General features: G+C 50.9%; 7 protein-coding genes across 11 annotated transcripts; all 7 read left to right on the plus strand.

Annotated features, from left to right (window-relative positions):
* Nucleotides 1-119: 119 nt before the first annotated feature.
* ABB37_10110 (hypothetical protein) lies at nt 120-1,426 on the plus strand (the record flags this gene model as incomplete). Its single annotated transcript, XM_015809862.1, has 1 exon — nt 120-1,426. Exon 1 carries the CDS (start codon nt 470-472, stop codon nt 1,424-1,426), a length of 957 nt encoding a protein of 318 aa, XP_015651544.1. The 5' UTR covers nt 120-469.
* A 1,356-nt stretch (nt 1,427-2,782) lies between these two features.
* ABB37_10111 (hypothetical protein) lies at nt 2,783-3,963 on the plus strand (the record flags this gene model as incomplete). 2 transcript variants are annotated; one of them, XM_015809863.1, is made up of 1 exon in its annotated part: nt 2,783-3,963. In XM_015809863.1, the coding sequence occupies exon 1, from the start codon at nt 3,016-3,018 to the stop codon at nt 3,961-3,963; it is 948 nt and encodes a 315-aa protein (XP_015651545.1). In that variant the 5' UTR covers nt 2,783-3,015. The 2 variants fall into 2 exon arrangements, with proteins under 2 accessions (XP_015651545.1, XP_015651546.1); XM_015809864.1 differs by having other exon boundaries at nt 2,786-3,963.
* Nucleotides 3,964-4,703: 740 nt separating this feature from the next.
* Nucleotides 4,704-5,747, plus strand: ABB37_10112 (hypothetical protein; the record flags this gene model as incomplete). Its single annotated transcript, XM_015809865.1, has 1 exon — nt 4,704-5,747. Exon 1 carries the CDS (start codon nt 4,806-4,808, stop codon nt 5,745-5,747), a length of 942 nt encoding a protein of 313 aa, XP_015651547.1. The 5' UTR covers nt 4,704-4,805.
* A 991-nt stretch (nt 5,748-6,738) lies between these two features.
* ABB37_10113 (hypothetical protein) lies at nt 6,739-7,943 on the plus strand (the record flags this gene model as incomplete). Of its 3 annotated transcripts, none has more annotated exons than XM_015809866.1 (1): nt 6,739-7,943. In XM_015809866.1, the coding sequence occupies exon 1, from the start codon at nt 6,993-6,995 to the stop codon at nt 7,941-7,943; it is 951 nt and encodes a 316-aa protein (XP_015651548.1). In that variant the 5' UTR covers nt 6,739-6,992. The 3 variants fall into 3 exon arrangements, with proteins under 3 accessions (XP_015651548.1, XP_015651549.1, XP_015651550.1); XM_015809867.1 differs by having other exon boundaries at nt 6,745-7,943; XM_015809868.1 differs by having other exon boundaries at nt 6,901-7,943.
* Nucleotides 7,944-9,722: 1,779 nt separating this feature from the next.
* On the plus strand, nt 9,723-10,830 carry ABB37_10114 (hypothetical protein; the record flags this gene model as incomplete). 2 transcript variants are annotated; one of them, XM_015809869.1, is made up of 1 exon in its annotated part: nt 9,723-10,830. In XM_015809869.1, exon 1 carries the CDS (start codon nt 9,895-9,897, stop codon nt 10,828-10,830), a length of 936 nt encoding a protein of 311 aa, XP_015651551.1. In that variant the 5' UTR covers nt 9,723-9,894. The 2 variants fall into 2 exon arrangements, with proteins under 2 accessions (XP_015651551.1, XP_015651552.1); XM_015809870.1 differs by having other exon boundaries at nt 9,725-10,830.
* Nucleotides 10,831-11,387: 557 nt separating this feature from the next.
* On the plus strand, nt 11,388-13,697 carry ABB37_10115 (putative pteridin transporter; the record flags this gene model as incomplete). Its single annotated transcript, XM_015809871.1, has 1 exon — nt 11,388-13,697. Exon 1 carries the CDS (start codon nt 11,490-11,492, stop codon nt 13,695-13,697), a length of 2,208 nt encoding a protein of 735 aa, XP_015651553.1. The 5' UTR covers nt 11,388-11,489.
* Nucleotides 13,698-14,825: 1,128 nt separating this feature from the next.
* On the plus strand, nt 14,826-15,799 carry ABB37_10116 (hypothetical protein; the record flags this gene model as incomplete). Its single annotated transcript, XM_015809872.1, has 1 exon — nt 14,826-15,799. A coding segment is annotated over one exon (974 nt), but the record flags the coding sequence as incomplete, so codon positions are not given.

The following is a 15,799-nucleotide window of genomic DNA, read 5'->3' on the forward strand; positions in this document are numbered from 1 at the left end:
TATCCTTCTTATTCTTGCTGCGTCTGCTTAATCGGTGTTGGTAAAACGCATTTGCACCTTATGAAACCTCAATCCCCATTTTTCCCTCCCTCCCGGTGCTCCATGCCACAACTCCTACCAGCTCCAGCATTTGCCGCAGATTTAATAGTTTACTTCGGTTTGCTTTCAAGGTCTTTTTCCTACCTCCAGTTTCGAAACGAGAAAAGCCAGAGGTCTTCAACGAAGGTGGTGTTTCTTCAAGAAGAAAAGAACAACATAGCGTTTCCTGTTTTTCTTCTGCGGGCTTCATTTGGAGTCGCCAGTTCATAGCAAAAAAGACTGTACCTAAAAAGCCTTTCTCATCACAGTCTGTGCACTTGTACCTCCCCAATCTCGCGAACAAGAAAGGGAAGACTAATTGCGAACGTAGGACGTCACACAAAGCTATATTTCCTCTTTCAGACTCACAGCGCCGTTATACCCGACAACAATGAGCACGTTTGAGAAGGTCAAGGAGGAGAAGCTGGAGTTCGAGAAGAACAGCGACCAGTACATTTACGAGAAAGCCCTCCTCACCTTCAAGGGTGTCGACGGCTTCGATGTGTACAACTGCTCTGTCCCCTTCAAGTACAAGGGCACGACACACATCTTTGGCCGCGTCGAGAAGCGCTCCGAGTGGGCTAACTCCTTCGTACGCCTATTCGTGGAGACCGGCAAGGATGAGTTTACGCTGGTACCTGGAGAGTTCATCTTCCAGCTGGAGGACCCGTACATCTCCAACATCGATAATGAGATGATTCTCGGCGGGACCCACATTCGCAAGACTAACAACCGTGTCTTCACGTACTACTGCGACTTTTTCCGTGGCAGTGCTGAGAAGATGAGCTATTTTACGACGGGCCCGGACAACATGAAGGATATCCGCCTCATCAAGCTTGCCAACAACAAAGTCGGTGTCTTTTCTCGCCCCAAGACGGCGGCGCACTCCTCGATCGGCTTCACTGTGATCAACAACGTTGATGAGTTGACCGCGACGGTGGTGGAGGAGGCGCTGCCGCTGAACGTCATTCACACCGGTGCGTGGGGTGGCGTTAATCAGGCTTACCTGCTGAGCTCGGACAAGATAGGATGCATCGGTCACTACAGTTATCTGGACCTTGACGAGGATGGCAAGCAAATCACGGTGTACACAAACTACGCCTTCGTCCTCGACCCCTACTCCCGTGAAGTGGAGGATGGGCGCATCATTGGCACGAAAGGCTGCTACCCTAAGTGTCCTCCCAAGGTCGAGAAGCTTCTTGATTGCGCTTTCACGTCCGGCGTCGTTATGCGACCCGATGGCAAGTGCGACCTCTACAGCGGTCTGGGCGACGCGCACGAAGGACGCATCACCATCGACTACCCGTTCGAGGGCCACGGAACCATCATCGATGATCTGCATTTTTAATCCGATCATTCAATCTTTTTCTGTTTTTTTTTTCCCTACGTGCGATCTCATTACGCTTCATTTGTTCGTTGTTCGATCCCAGCTTCTGATACATAAAGCCAACTTGACAAAATGAAAGGAAGCGAAAAACCGCCTACACATATAGCATAAGAACCGTAAAAGGGCATCTGTTAACAAGTTTGTGGCCGTCTGTAGAAAGAAAGTCATTGCAACAAATAAGAGGCTCAAGAAAGAAGATGCCGACGTTGAAAAGTGTCTCTTTTTCTCTCTACTTTATAATTTGTATCGCAAACGTTGTATGGAAACCGTCCTTGCTGCCCAACAACAGCCAAAAAGCAACAACAACACCACAAAACTGTCGAGGCCTGACAAGCATACACTGGGTTTATCAGCCCACTGGAAAAGGAAAGTTAGTGCAGCCGTCCTAGCAGGCGCACACGATGAACGTGAAAGCTATAGTTTCGTAGTTGGGCACGGCAACGACGCGCCCCGTCAACGTTTCTGCACTTCCGTTTGTAGACGTCTACCTCATTTTCTGTTGGTGTGAGCAGTAAGCTCTCCCTTGACACCTTTTTTTTTTGCTGGTATTGATTGGTGAAGAAAACTCTGTTTTCTTGTCTATCTCTTAGTAAAGCAAGAAGAAGAAAAATATTGGCTTATTTTTGTCTGAGCAAAACTGTTTTCGTTCCACTTTTTATTTAGTTCGCCGGTGAACTTCTCATATTTTTGGTGGTTTTCCACACCCGTGTAGCTTCACTCCCATCTTCGCCGAAGTCGAATCCAAAAAGGGGTTGGAATCGCGTTTTATAGGCTCAAGTCCTCGCGCAGTTACCTCCCCTTTTTTCCTCTTATTTGACTTTTCTCTTCTGCGATGTATTCGTGCCGTTTTTGACCATTTTTTTTCTTTCCTTTTCTGTATCTCTTGCTTCTACGTCGCTGACCGCCCCTAATGATACTCAAATGGACCAATCAAAATCGAAGAGCAAGTGCAAGAATGTCGGTTGCCAGGTTCGCTGTTGGCGGACCCACGTCGTGATTCGACGGAGCCTTTTGCTGTGGCAAGGGAGGTTAACAGAACTAGATCTTTCGGTGTGGGTTCGACACGGCCTCACTGGATGTCGTCATGCGCCTCAGCGTGCTTTGAAGGGGGTCAGGCATTGAAAAGTCTGTAACGCGGCAGAGGATGCACTGACACCTAGCTTCGAAGCTTCCCCATATACGTTTTTTTCTCAATTGTCTGCTCTCGTACACCCCACCAATTGATTGCTAATGAGCCACTCTTCTTATTATTTTGTTTTCTCTCTCATATGATTATCCTTTCATCGCTCTCCCCCGCTTCTCACTCCGGCGAATTGCAGCAGATCCCAACTCATACATGAACCAATACAACAACGGCAGCAATTCAACCGTTACTCTTCGGCCTCGCACCCTCGCAAGAAACCTTCGTCGTTGTTGACTTTTTATTTTTGGCGAAAATAGCTTTCTTCTGCTTTTCTTTTCCTTCCCTGCGCCCGCTCCCACATAGCATTAGCCCATCAAAAAAAAAAAAACCGAAGAGAAAGGAACTCCTTCAGTAAACTTCAGTCAAGATGAAGCAGATGAAGGCGGCCTTCGAGGCGAACAAACACGTCTACGAGAGCGTGTTGCTCACTTTCAAAGGTGTCGATGGCTTCGATGTGTACAACTGCTCCGTTCCGTTTTATTACAAGGGGAAGCACTACATGTACGGTCGCGTTGAGCGGCCGCACTTGTGGGCCTCTTCGTACGTGCGCCTGTTCGAGGAAACACAAAAAGACGTGTACACGGTGGTACCCGGCTTCTACCTGCAGTTGGAAGACCCTTACATTGCCAAGATCAAGAACGAGATGATTCTTGGCGGCACCCACGTCCGCAAGGACAAGGGGGAGATCAGCACCTACTACGGCTACTTTTACCGGGGCACCCCAGACGAGCTAACGTACTTCACGACGGGCCCGGATTACATGAAGGACATTCGCGTGGTGCAGTTGCAGAGTGGGCGCGTTGGTGTCTTCTCGCGACCGCGCCAGGGGAACCGAGCGTCCATCGGGTTCGCCATCTTGAACTCCATCGACGAGCTGGGCGCGGAGACGATCGCCAGGGCCCCTCCGCTAAACGTTCTCTCGGAGGATACGTGGGGTGGGGTCAACCAGGCATATGCGCTCTCCGATGGCACTATCGGCTGCATTGGTCACTACAGCTTTGAGGATAAGGACGCAAACGGAAATCCTCTCAGCGTCTACGTGAACTACTCCTTTGTCCTTGACCCGCACACGCGCGAAATACACGATCGAAAAATCATCGGCACCAAGAGCTGCTACCCTCCATGTGAGCCGAAGAAGCCGTTTTTGGCGGACTGTGTCTTCACGTCCGGTGTTGTGAAGCGCAAGGACGGCAAGGTGGACCTCTACAGCGGAGTCGGCGATCGGTACCAAGGCCGCATCGTGGTAGACTACCCTTTCCAAGGCCACGGCGACATCATCGGCGACTTCGTCTTCCCGACTCCGTCGTCTATTTAACGTACGCGGCCCCCGCTTGGGCACGAAAGGGAGAAAGAAACCACACGTAGGAAACCACCCGCGCCTCCGTTGTAGCCGCCGTTTTCTCATTTTCTCATTTTGTTTACTGAACGCTTTCTTTATGAATCAAAGGCCCCCAACCCCGTCCCTTCTCAATGACACCGGTATTCAAACATCTATTTATTTACTACACGTGTTTCATTCGTACCGAACCGCTTTCTTTGTGTTCTTCACGTCTTGGCTGGCCGGTGACGTACCACGATAGGCATCCTTCCGCCGTCTCAGCCACGACAGCGACGCACCTGCACGCAGAAGATCTGAAGAAAGGAAGAAGAAAAAAACAACGCATTGCCGATTCTCTACGCTTGCGTTACGGCGAGCGCAAAATAGCAGTAGAGGACAGCCGGGGACACCTGTAGAGGAGGCTACTGCAGTGAAGCGTGTACAGGTGCCTCCTGGAACACTGGCGTGCTTTGGAACAGCTGCGACAGATCAAAACAACAAAAAAGCAGCGGTCGTCGTAGGGAGTACCACTTCGGCAAAGAGAAGTGCTACATCACAAATGTGCCCAGGTCTAAGGAACTTGGGGTGCAACGCTGAAATCAAACGTCTCTGCCGGTTTCGCGTCGTCGCTCAGTTCATACACATCTCTTTAACGGCTGCTGTGTTCTCTCACCGCTTCTGCCTTTCTTTCCCTCTCAACTCACAACCCTTTTGCGCTCTCTTTCGCTGTACGGACCAGGTGTTCGTATTCTCAATATTGCCAGCAGACGCTTTCTTTGCCGTGTAGCTTACCGTTGATTATACACACCCTCTCTCTCTCTTATCCTCCACGGTGTTTCATGACCTTCAAAGAATTCCGTATTGCATTCGAAAAGAACAAGGTCATCTACGATAGCGCACTGCTTACCTTCAAGGGTGTCGACGGCTTCGACGTGTACAACTGCTCCGTCCCCTTCCAGTATAAGGGCAAAGCCCACATCTTTGGCCGCATCGAGAGGCGGGAGAGGTGGGCGGAGCCTCGCGTGCGACTCTTTATTCAAACTGACAAGGATGAGTTTACGCTGGTGCCGGACCAACTGACGTACCAGCTGGAGGACCCTTTTGTGGCTCGCGTGGCGGGTCAGATGCTCTTTGGTGGCACCCAAGTGCTCAAAAGCGCCGGCGACGTGACGAGCTGCTTTTGCGACTTTTACCGCGGAACACCGCAGGAGCTGTCCTACTTCACCACTGGCCCTGATTGCATGAAGTACATCCGTGCGGTGCAGTTGGCAGACGGCGGCATCGGACTCTTCTCGTGGCACAGAACGGACGACTTGTGTTTGATCGGTTTCACCACGGTCAAGACGCTACATGAAATCACACGCGACGTTATCGACGCTGCGCAGCCCATCGATCACCGACCTTTTCTCGACGCCTGCGGTGGTGTGAATCAGGCGTATCTGCTCTCCAGCGGCGAGGTCGGCTGCATCTCGCACCACGGCTACGTCGACAGGGACGACGCGGGTGAGCAGCTCAACGTGTACTGCATCACGTCCTTCGTGTACAACCCGGCCACCAATGACACCCTTGCCTTCAAGGTGCTCGGCACGAAAGACTGCTTCCCGGCGTGTCCGGCAAAGGCACCGCGGGTCGCCGACTGCGCATTTGCGACGGGGATCGTCATGAGAGACGATGGAAAGTGCGACCTCTACAGCGGTATTGGCGACACACACGAGGGCCGCATCACCATCGACTACCCGTTTGAAGGGCACGGGGAGCTGATTGGTGATCTGACTTTTTAATCTGCCGCGAACTTTCTCATTCTAGTCCGTCTTGGTAACTGTGCATTCCATATCGAAGTGGGTGCGCCGCGCAACACTTGGAATTTTTGTTTTTTTCATCCATCCACTTTTTGCTGTGTTCTCTTGCATGGGTTTAACTTTTTTTTGGTATTGTGGCCAAAGTTCCGTTACCTGTTCCCTGTTAGAATAGTCATTGTTTTTTTCTCCATTGCCTCATAAGGACTGCGCTTTCATCGCTCCTCGTGGATGAGCCCCAAAGCAGGTCTTTTTGAATGCTAAAGACTGGCTTGCATGCTTGCAGTCGACGCATCTCTGCCAGACAGTGTACAGGTAGACTCCGTAAGGTCTCGTTGTGGGTACTGTGTGTTGTGTTGTCATCGTTGCACAACACAAGGTAGATGTGCACACCGGCAACTCAACGTGGCTTTCTGTTCTTCTTGACATTTTAATTGCCGTAAAAGGAACTCCATTATGAAAAAGAAATAGACCATAGTGAGTTTTCCTTCGTCAACGCAAAGACGCGTAGAAGAACTCATGTCACTGGCTGTTCTTCTTTTCCCGGTACAAAACCCCCTCTCACGTTGCTTAAATATATTTATTTTCCGCTTTGCGTTGTTTCTATTTATTTTGCTGCGCTTCTTTTGAACGCTTGCGCTGTAGGACCGTTTGGTGAGGTCCTGCCGTACGTCCTTCTTTATTTCTTCTGTCAGTACGTCATGGCAACTGCCGACAAGCCGCTCCCTGTGTTGTTCTTTCACGCCAGAAGCATGCACGATTCGAAGCTGTTCCTTTTCCAAAAAAAAGAAAACTATCGTTCAGGAAGAGTTTTCACCACCAAGAGGACCGAAGTATTTTGGATGACACCTCGAAAAGCCGCAGGAGCCATGCGCAAACCCATCCTCATGCCGCTCCTATTTCCTTTCCTTCTTCTTCCCTCCCAACTCTGTATCCAATTCCGCTAATTGCTGCGTTTCCATATGTGCCGGTGCTCAGCTGCAGTGTCTCAGGAAGCAAGCTTGATTCGGCCAGGTTGTTGTTAATCCTTTACCTTAATCTTTCGAGCACGCACACGTGAGCTTAGCGCGCATCTTCATCTATTTCAATTTCTATTCATTTTACGTTTCTCTTCTTCCATCCTTGTACTCACTTACACAGATACGCAAACGAGCGCAGGCACGACCCACAATCAAAAGAAAAAAAAACTATCTCACAAACCTAAACACACAGCCGTTTTCTTTCAGCGTCATGAGCACCTATCAAGTTGTCCGTGACGCGAAGAAGGAGTTCGAGACGTCGTGCCGCGTCTACGACAGCGCACTGCTCACCTTCAAGGGCGTGGACGGGATGGATGTGTACAACTGCTCCGTCCCCTTCAAGTACAAGGGCACGACACACATCTTTGGCCGCATTGAGAAGCGCGAGGAGTGGGCCGCCTCGCACGTACGCCTATTCGTGGAGACCGGCAAGGATGAGTTTACGGTGGTGCCGGACGGGATGACGTGGCTGATCGAGGACCCGTTTGTTCAAAGGATTAAGGGAGAGCCGGTCTTCGGTGGCACGCGCGTGCGCAAGTCCAGTGGCCGAGTCTTCAACTACTACTCCGACTTCTTCCGCGGCGGCATCGAGCAGAACCTGTACTTCGCCTCGGGTCCGGACAACATGAAGGACATCCGCGTCGTGGAGTTGGCGGACGGCCGCATCGGTGTCTTTTCGCGCCCCAAAACCGACATCTACTCCTGCATCGGCTTTACCATCATCAACGAACTGGGCGAGCTGACACAGCGAGTAATTAATGAAGCGGAGCCGCTTAATGTGCTGCACGCCGGTTCGTGGGGTGGCGTGAACCAGGCCTATCTGCTCTCCACTGGCAAGGTGGGCTGCATTGCGCATTACAGCTACAACGGCAAGGACGATAAGGAACGCCCCACCGCGGTTTACCTCAACTATTCTTTTGTGCTAGACCCCAACACGAGGGAGGCGGAACTGGAACGAATTATTGGTACCCGTAGCTGCTATCCAGACTTCCCGATCAAGGCGGACAAGCTGATCGACTGCGCCTTTTCCTCCGGCATCGTGATGCGCGAGGATGGCAAGTGCGACCTCTACAGCGGCCTGGGCGATGCCGGCGAGGGCCGCATCACCATCGACTACCCGTTCGAAGGGTGCGGCGAGATCGTCGATACCCTCTCCTTTTAGCAGGTAGAGGGTCAAGAACACTAACAGCAACAGCAGCAGCAACCAACAAAAGATGATAAACGCCCGCTTCTGCGTCTCGGACAATGCCATATTGTGCGTTTTGGCCCTCTGCTCTCCCCTTTCTGCCGCCTCACCCCGAGACGGGCCATCAGGAGGTGAACTTGCCGATGCATGTACTGTTAAGGACACAGTGCTTATTTGATTTCCAAATCTTTATATATGCCTTTTTTTTTAATGTTGCGTACGCACCAGCCCTGACAGCTTTCTTTGAGTACCGATCAGTAACGTAGGCGCTGATCTTCAATGAAGGTTTGAGCATCAGCGCTAAAAAAAAAAGAAATAACCACAGCAAAGAAACCCACTAATCCACAAACAAAACAGAGCAGCGACAGGAACGGCGAGGAGTGAGGCGATTCTATTTATATTCGGGCAAAAGCTAAAAAATGCTGCGTCCCTTCTCATTTTTTAAAAACGCCACTTACACGCAAGTGTTGGCCTCAGGAAGAGAAGCCACTGTCTTCACGATTTCTTGACACATAGCTGCAAGTGCACAGTGGTGTGCAAGTTGTGTGAAGATTGTGAGAAGCGGAGAAGAAATGAAGAGAGGCTGATTCAAGTGAGTTGAGATGTTTGCTCCACATCTTTTGAAAGCTGCTCTGGACGCCACGAAGACGGTGGCTCCTATATGAGGAGAACGAGAAAGGTAGGGACACTGTAGGTTGGCTCTTATGCAAAGGTCTCTCGATGAAAGGAAAGAAGAGAGCAGTTTTTTTGTGTTTTTAAGTTGCTCTCAAAGAAAAGAGGAGATTCTTTATTTGGTAAAAGTGGCCAAAAAGAAAAGTCACACGTTAGGCTTGCTAGTCAACTCAATACCACACGTTTCTGTTTGCTGTTCTTTTTTTTTATTCTTGTCTGAACAACTTAAGCAAAATTGTCAAGCATTCGAACGTCCGTCCCCCGATACCCGGACAGCTGAGATCTCATCAATTCTCTTCCTTTCAAATAATTTTGTTTGTTGTTCTCTTCCCATTTTATCGGTTTGGTGATTGTGAAGATGTGTAGTAGATGGGGCGGTTGATGCAAAACGGTGCGATCAGTACCTAGGAAAAAAACAAGTAGAGAAGCGGTCGTGCAAGGGAGCTAGTGGATCTTTACTCCAAAAGAAAGCACTTGTCTTCTTTGTTTTCCCCACGATTGTGCTTCATGCGCGAAAGAGAAATTATCTAGCTCTTTCCCTCTTTTTTTTTTACTTGCTGCAGAAATACGTGAGTGGATGGGCGAACTCTTGAGGAGAAATCGGCGGAGCCGACGCACAAAAGCGCGATGAAAAGCTACACAGCTGTTTTGTGGGCTTTTAGAATTTCATTATTTTTTTTTCCCAAGGAAAAAAATAACCCCCCTGTGTCTGATTCAATGCGAAGCAATTTCATTTTATCTTCTTCTATTTATGTCTCGAGAACAATGCCTCCAGGTATCAACGAAAAGCGGAATGGAAAAGCGTCGACGAGTTTTCTTGCTGAGCGCTTAGGTCGCTCCGCCGGCTCGCACTCAACGTTCGCTGTAAAACGAGCGTACTGTGTATAGCGCTGTCTTTTTCAGCAATGCTTTCCTTTGATCGTTTGGAAGGTGTGACACGTTATTCATAGAGGTAAACTAACTCGTGTTTATCAGCTCCATGTGTGCAATGTGATGTGGCGCAGCTACTCCGCTCTATCCTTTCCTCCCCCGTTTCTATCCATTCTTACCCACATCGGCTGTTGTGCTTCTGTGGTCAATGGAAGAGAAGGCTGCTCGCCTGCGACATCGATTCTATATACTCCCTCTTTTTTTCTTTCGCTCGCAGCACTTTCTCTGCGTTTTCGGCCTTCTCTTTCCGTCTGCCTCCGTCTCACACCCGCAGTGCTGAGTTGACCTCTCGCGGGCGTCCTCTGCCCACATCACGGAACTGAAAATGATCATAAAGGAGCACAAGAAGGCGTTTGAACAGAGTAAGGCGGTTTATGAGAGCGCACTGCTCGCCTTCAAGGGTGTCGACGGCTTCGATGTGTACAACTGCTCCGTCCCCTTCAAGTACAAAGGAAGGCGCCACATCTACGGCCGTGTCGAGAAGCGCGAGATTTGGGCCGCCTCGCACGTCCGCCTGTTCGAGGAGACCGGCAAGGATGAGTTCACCGCCGTCCCGGAGTTCAGCATCGAGCTGGAGGACCCGTACATACAGAACATCAAGAACGAGATGATTTTTGGTGGCACCCACGTCCGCAAGGACGGTGAGGCGGTGCTCAGCTACTTTGGCTACTTCTACCGCGGCACCCCCACCGAGCTGAACTACTTCACCACCGGCCCCGACTTTATGAAGGACATCCGTGTGCTCCAGCTGCACGACGGCCGACTGGGCATCTTTTCACGTGTGCGCACCAAGGTCGAGGTGTACGTCGGGTTCGCCACCGTGGACAGCATCGATCACCTCACCACCGCTGCCATCGCGGGGGCAAAGCCCATCGACTTCATCCGGCCCGGCATGTGGGGTGGCGTTAATCAGCCCTATCTGCTGACGAGCGGAAAGGTGGGGTGCATCGGCCACATCGCCTACAACGACAAGAAGCCCAACGGCGACCCGCTGTCAGTGTACGTTAACTGCGCCTTTGTTTTCGATCCCGTGACGCGCGCGATGGAGAATGAAAAGGTTATTGGAACCAAGTCTTGTTATCCCTCCTGTCCGGCCAAAAAACCAAATTTGGAGGACTGCGTCTTCGCCTCCGGTATCGTGATGCGCGAGGACGGCAAGTGCGACCTCTACAGCGGCCTGGGCGATACCGGCGAGGGCCGCATCACCATCGACTACCCATTCGAAGGATATGGACAAATTGTTGGCCACCTCGAGTACTAATCCTGTCGTGCTTGAGTTTTTTTTTTGTACTTCATTCCTCCTTGAAGTGTGTTTCCCTTGCCGCTTTGCTGCGACCAGTTGCTTCTATCTTCCCCTTTCTCTGCCCTGGGTAGATCTGTTATGTTTCAGTGACAGCATCTGAAGACAGAGTACATATCTCCAAATAAGATTACCTTTCTTTCTCCTCTTCGTTTTTCTAGCCGCCCCTTCTGACCACCCGTCCCAACAATTCTCGTTGACCGCAACGTTGCGTAGTCGAACGAATAAAAAGAAACGAAGAACGGAAGGGCCCTCGAAATAATGTGACGTGCGACAGGCTTTAGAACCGAACGTTTGATCGACAATGGCAGAGCCAAAAGCGTCTCCGCGGCTTATGCACATCGCAGTTGAAAGGGGGAATTTAGAAGGTGTTTTAACGCCATCTCAAGACTACGATGTACACTATCTTCTTTTGACGCAGGGGTGTGGTTTCTTCTCTTCTGCGTTTATCACCGTCTTTTCTCTTCCTCTGTACCGTTCTTTGTTCTCTTCTCTCTTTCATCATTGGGTCACCGTACAGCTAACAAGACAAAGACGAAGCACTCTCCACCTTGGTCTTTCTACGGCTCTCAAAACAGCTCATTTTTCCCTTTCTTTTTCTTTCATTCCCTTTGTACGCCATGACAGCTGAGGCTGCTGTTGGCAACATCGTGGGCGGCGATGACGTCGGCATGCCAACTTTGGCTCGCCAGCCGGCAATTGATGAGCCCGGCTATGTCCACCCTGACTCCGCAGCGCTCTTCTCCGTCGTTCCGTGCGTAAAGGCGATCCCCATCTTCGGCAATGCAGTGGAGCCCTTCGGGCCCAAGTGCGTGACGTCGCTGGGCATGGTATACATCCTCAGCAAAGGCGTCGGCAAGACGTTGCTGACCACCTCCCAGTACGCGATGTTCATGAAGAAGTACGGTGTCACGCCGGAGGTGTACCAGCGCATGCATGGCATCAGCTCCATGGGCTTCTCCATCAAGCCTCTCACCGCCGTCCTCAGCGACACCTTCTCCTTCTTTGGCTACACGAAGCGGTGGTACATGGCGTTTTCGTGCATCGCCGGAGCCGTGTGCGCTGTGGTGTACGGCGTGTTGCCATTTAAAGAGTCGAGCGCCGGGATTGCAGGTGCGATGATCTTTCTATCATCCTTTTGCATTGCAAACATCGATGTGATGTCGGAAGGCCACTACAGCCGCCTGATCAAACGCCAACCTGTCCCTGGGGCCGATCTCATTTCGTGGATCTGGGCTTTGATCATGGTGGGTCAGGTTATCGCCTCTGCCATCCAGGGACCGCTGTCGGACTCTGGCCGTCCCACCATCGGCATCTTCATATCCGCCGGCTTGCAGGCGGTGTGTGTGTTCTTCTTCATCTTCAACTGGTACGGTGAGAAGAAAAACGCCGTGGAGCGCCGCGAGGATTTCGTATTTTTGCTGAAACAGGAGGCACTGAGGCAGCAGGAGATGAGCTCGGAGTCCTTCAAGGACGGCATGGTCGTCTACGGCAACGCACCGGACAACGTGAAGGTTCAGCCGCAGTTTGGCAGTGAAGGCAGTTCTCAGGAGGGTGTCCCGAACGAGCTGGTTCAGTTTGGTGAGCTGGACAACGAGACACAAGAGGAGGAGGAGATGAACGTTGACTTCGAGGTGCCCACGTGCATGTGCGGCATTTTTGGCGTGAATCAAGAAGTCATCTTACGCAACGCCTCCGTCGCAGTCTACGGTGTCGTCCTCACTGCGGGTGCCGTCGTCTTGACCATTCTCAACATCGTCGGCACGACCTATCAGCTGCTGTACGGCTGCGTGGTGATCTCCGTCGTGCTGTGCGTGACTGGCTTCCTCTGCATCCCGGTGACGATAATGAAGGCGAACTTCTTCGGGTGGTGCCAACTCGTGTCCTACATCATTATCACCGGTGCGACGGACAACTTCTACATGGCAGACGCAGACTGTCTTCCTGATGGCCCCCACTTCTCGCAGACGTTCTACAACACCGTCGGCGCGGTCATCGGCAACGTTGCCGGTCTCTTAGGTGTGTACATGTTCTCGCGCGTCTTCTCGAAGCAGAGCTACCGTGTAACGTTGATTATCACCACGCTGGTCCAGGTTTTTGCAAGCGTGTTTGACGTCATCATCGTCGAGCGCTGGAATCTGTATATCGGCATTCCTGATCACGCGATGTACATCATGGGCGATGCTGTTGTGTACCAGGTGTGCTACATGCTGAACTTCATGCCGCTGAACATGCTGATCTCCCGTCTGTGCCCGAAGGGCTGCGAGAGCACGATGTTTGCCATCCTGGCGAGCTTCAGCAACTTGGGTACGTCGACGTCGTCCACGATTGGCGCGATTTTGATGGAGACGGCGTGGCCGATCCGCTCGAAAGCCCCATGCGACTTCAGCAACTTGCACTGGCTCATCATCACCGGTCACCTCATCACGCCCCTCCTCGCCATCCCGCTGGTGTTTGTCCTGATCCCCGGTGCCCGCATCTGCGACCCCATCGACCCGAAGGAGGTGGAAGCCCTGTCCATCTTTCAGAAGTGGCTGAACAAGTTCAACGCCACGTCCAACACTCCCGCTGCAGCAGAAATCAGTCGTCTCCTCGGAGGAACAGTCTTAAGAAAAGAAAAGGAAACGAGTGTTTACCTCCAGGTGCGTGCTGTCGCTTCGACACATCTTGCTGATTTTGGATGCGCAGTGCTTTTCAATGGCAGGCACACAAACCCTGCCGCACTTTGTTTCCTAAAATATGTTACCTTTGCTACTTCTTCTTTATTTCTTTTGAAAGTGTTTTGTACTGACAGCGGATGCGACTGTTTATGTAAGCACAGAAAGTGATCTACGGAAAAACGACACTTCACCCTGAATTCGTAACGGGTGCGTGTCTGTTGCTTCATTAAGACACTCCGTCAAATGAACGGAAAACGCATAGATATCGCATTTTTTTTTTGAAATACTAAAAAGAAAAGCAATTCCCTTTGTTTTTTTTTAGCTTACTCTGAAAAAAAATGAGAACAGAAATGCCGCGTAAACCTGCGTAGTGTTTTTTTCTCTTTGGTAACTCTACTCACTCTAAAAGTAAAAAGGAGAAGAGGTGCTAGTATTTTATTGTCAAGCTGATGATTATTTTGTTTTCTTTATAACCCAATGAGTGATGATTGCATGCGCTACTTTGGACACAGCCCTCCACAGTGCTACGAGGGTGGCGTCATTTTGTATTTACACGAAATTGGAGAGCGGCGCAAGCGTCCAAATAGCGCGTTCAAAACTCATTTTTCTTTGGTGTTCCGTAGTTGATGGACTATAAAAAAAGAAATGTACTTTATTAAACTACGTGTTCCGATACGCTCTGTAGCAGTTCACTTGTAGGTTGCGCACACCAACACTGCGCATTTCCTTCCAACTAGCTGCTGCGAGAATTCTGGCACATCTCGGTGAAAGTATCCAGCTCAAACACACTGGCGATCATGAGGCTTCAGAGAACTTTTTCATTCGTAACGGCATCAAACCGAAGAGCAAGCAACTGAACAGGCGCGGTTGAGCAAAACTGCACACGCGTGTCGACTGCGGTGCGAGGTATCTACGCTGTTCGGTTGCGTTGCGGATTTCTCGTACTCTGCAAGCGCTGCACTTTATTATTGTAGTTTCATTCTTCGTTTTTTTTCTGTTTTCAAATGCTACAAATACACGCCTTTCTCTTCTTTTATCACTGTTGTACACGCGGAATAATGAAGGTTGGGCATTCTAAACACGCCAGTAAAGAAGAAAATAATACAGTTAGCTTATTTATTGCAGAGAGCATTCACGTGGCTAAGTTGTTGAACAGTCAAAGGGAGGATGCTCTCGCAGCTCCCGTGGTGCCATCGCGGTGCGGAATGCTGCGCAACACCAAACTCAAGTGTTGCGGCCTCCATTTATTAGATTCTGTTGCTTTCTTTGCAGCGAAAACTGCTGGGACTGTTTTCAATGCATGGTCGAGGCAAACACGGTTATTTCCCCTCTCCCTCTCGTGTCGATGTGCACATCTTCTTTCTTTTCTCGCCACATTTCTTTTCTTTTGCTTCTACGGGTGTATCGTCGCAGATCAAGAAAGAAGCCGTCATTGTTCACACCTTTTCCCCCATCCTCAAGCTGACCCACGAACAGAGACCACACACACAGACACGCACACAAGTGATGGCACAACTATACGTGCACTACGCAAGCCACGTGGCGGACGTTAACGCAACTCTTCCCTACAACGCCGCAGATGCCGATGTTCGTGCATCGCTGTCGCGTCTGTACGGCGACGGTTTGTCGCAAGTGGTGAGTTTCATGGACCCGCAGTTCATCACCCGACATCTCCGAACCCTGAGTGCCGTGTGTCCACAGATGAGACTGGACACGGAGGCGCTGACAAAAAGAGCTGACGTTGGAGAGAACTGTCGTGGTGTCGTGACACAAGACAACCACCTGATCTACCGGATCGCGTCGGTGAAACGCGGTCTAACTCCACAAAGGCTTGCGGAGTCGCTGTGGTGGGCGGATCGGTGCGGGCTGCCGCTGACTGTCACCGTCGGCAATGAGCGCAGAGACGTGCTGGCGTCTCTCACGGATCGTGTGCGAGACCGAGTGGAGGAGCTGCAGATCTATGTCGACACAGTAGCTGCGAGCGTGCAAAACTTCGCAGCGGCGCGCGACGGTCAGTGCGGCAACTTTCTCTGTGCGCTTTTGACGTTTCCAAACATGACAAAGCTGTTGATTGCGTGCAGTGAAGCTGATGCTGGCGCTCGTGCATCTGTCGATGTGAATCACGCGTTGCAGTGTGCAGCGCAGCTGCCGATCAGCCAGCTATGCATTCGAGGTTTTATGGGGCTGACGAATCTCTCCGCACTGGCGGAATCGCAGCACCTTCAACACCTGACAGCCACCCGTTGTAGAATACAGTCGGTAACAGAGTT

Source organism: Leptomonas pyrrhocoris (genome assembly GCF_001293395.1).
Source record: "Leptomonas pyrrhocoris isolate H10 chromosome Unknown, whole genome shotgun sequence".
NCBI classification, from domain to species: Eukaryota; Euglenozoa; class Kinetoplastea; order Trypanosomatida; family Trypanosomatidae; genus Leptomonas; species Leptomonas pyrrhocoris.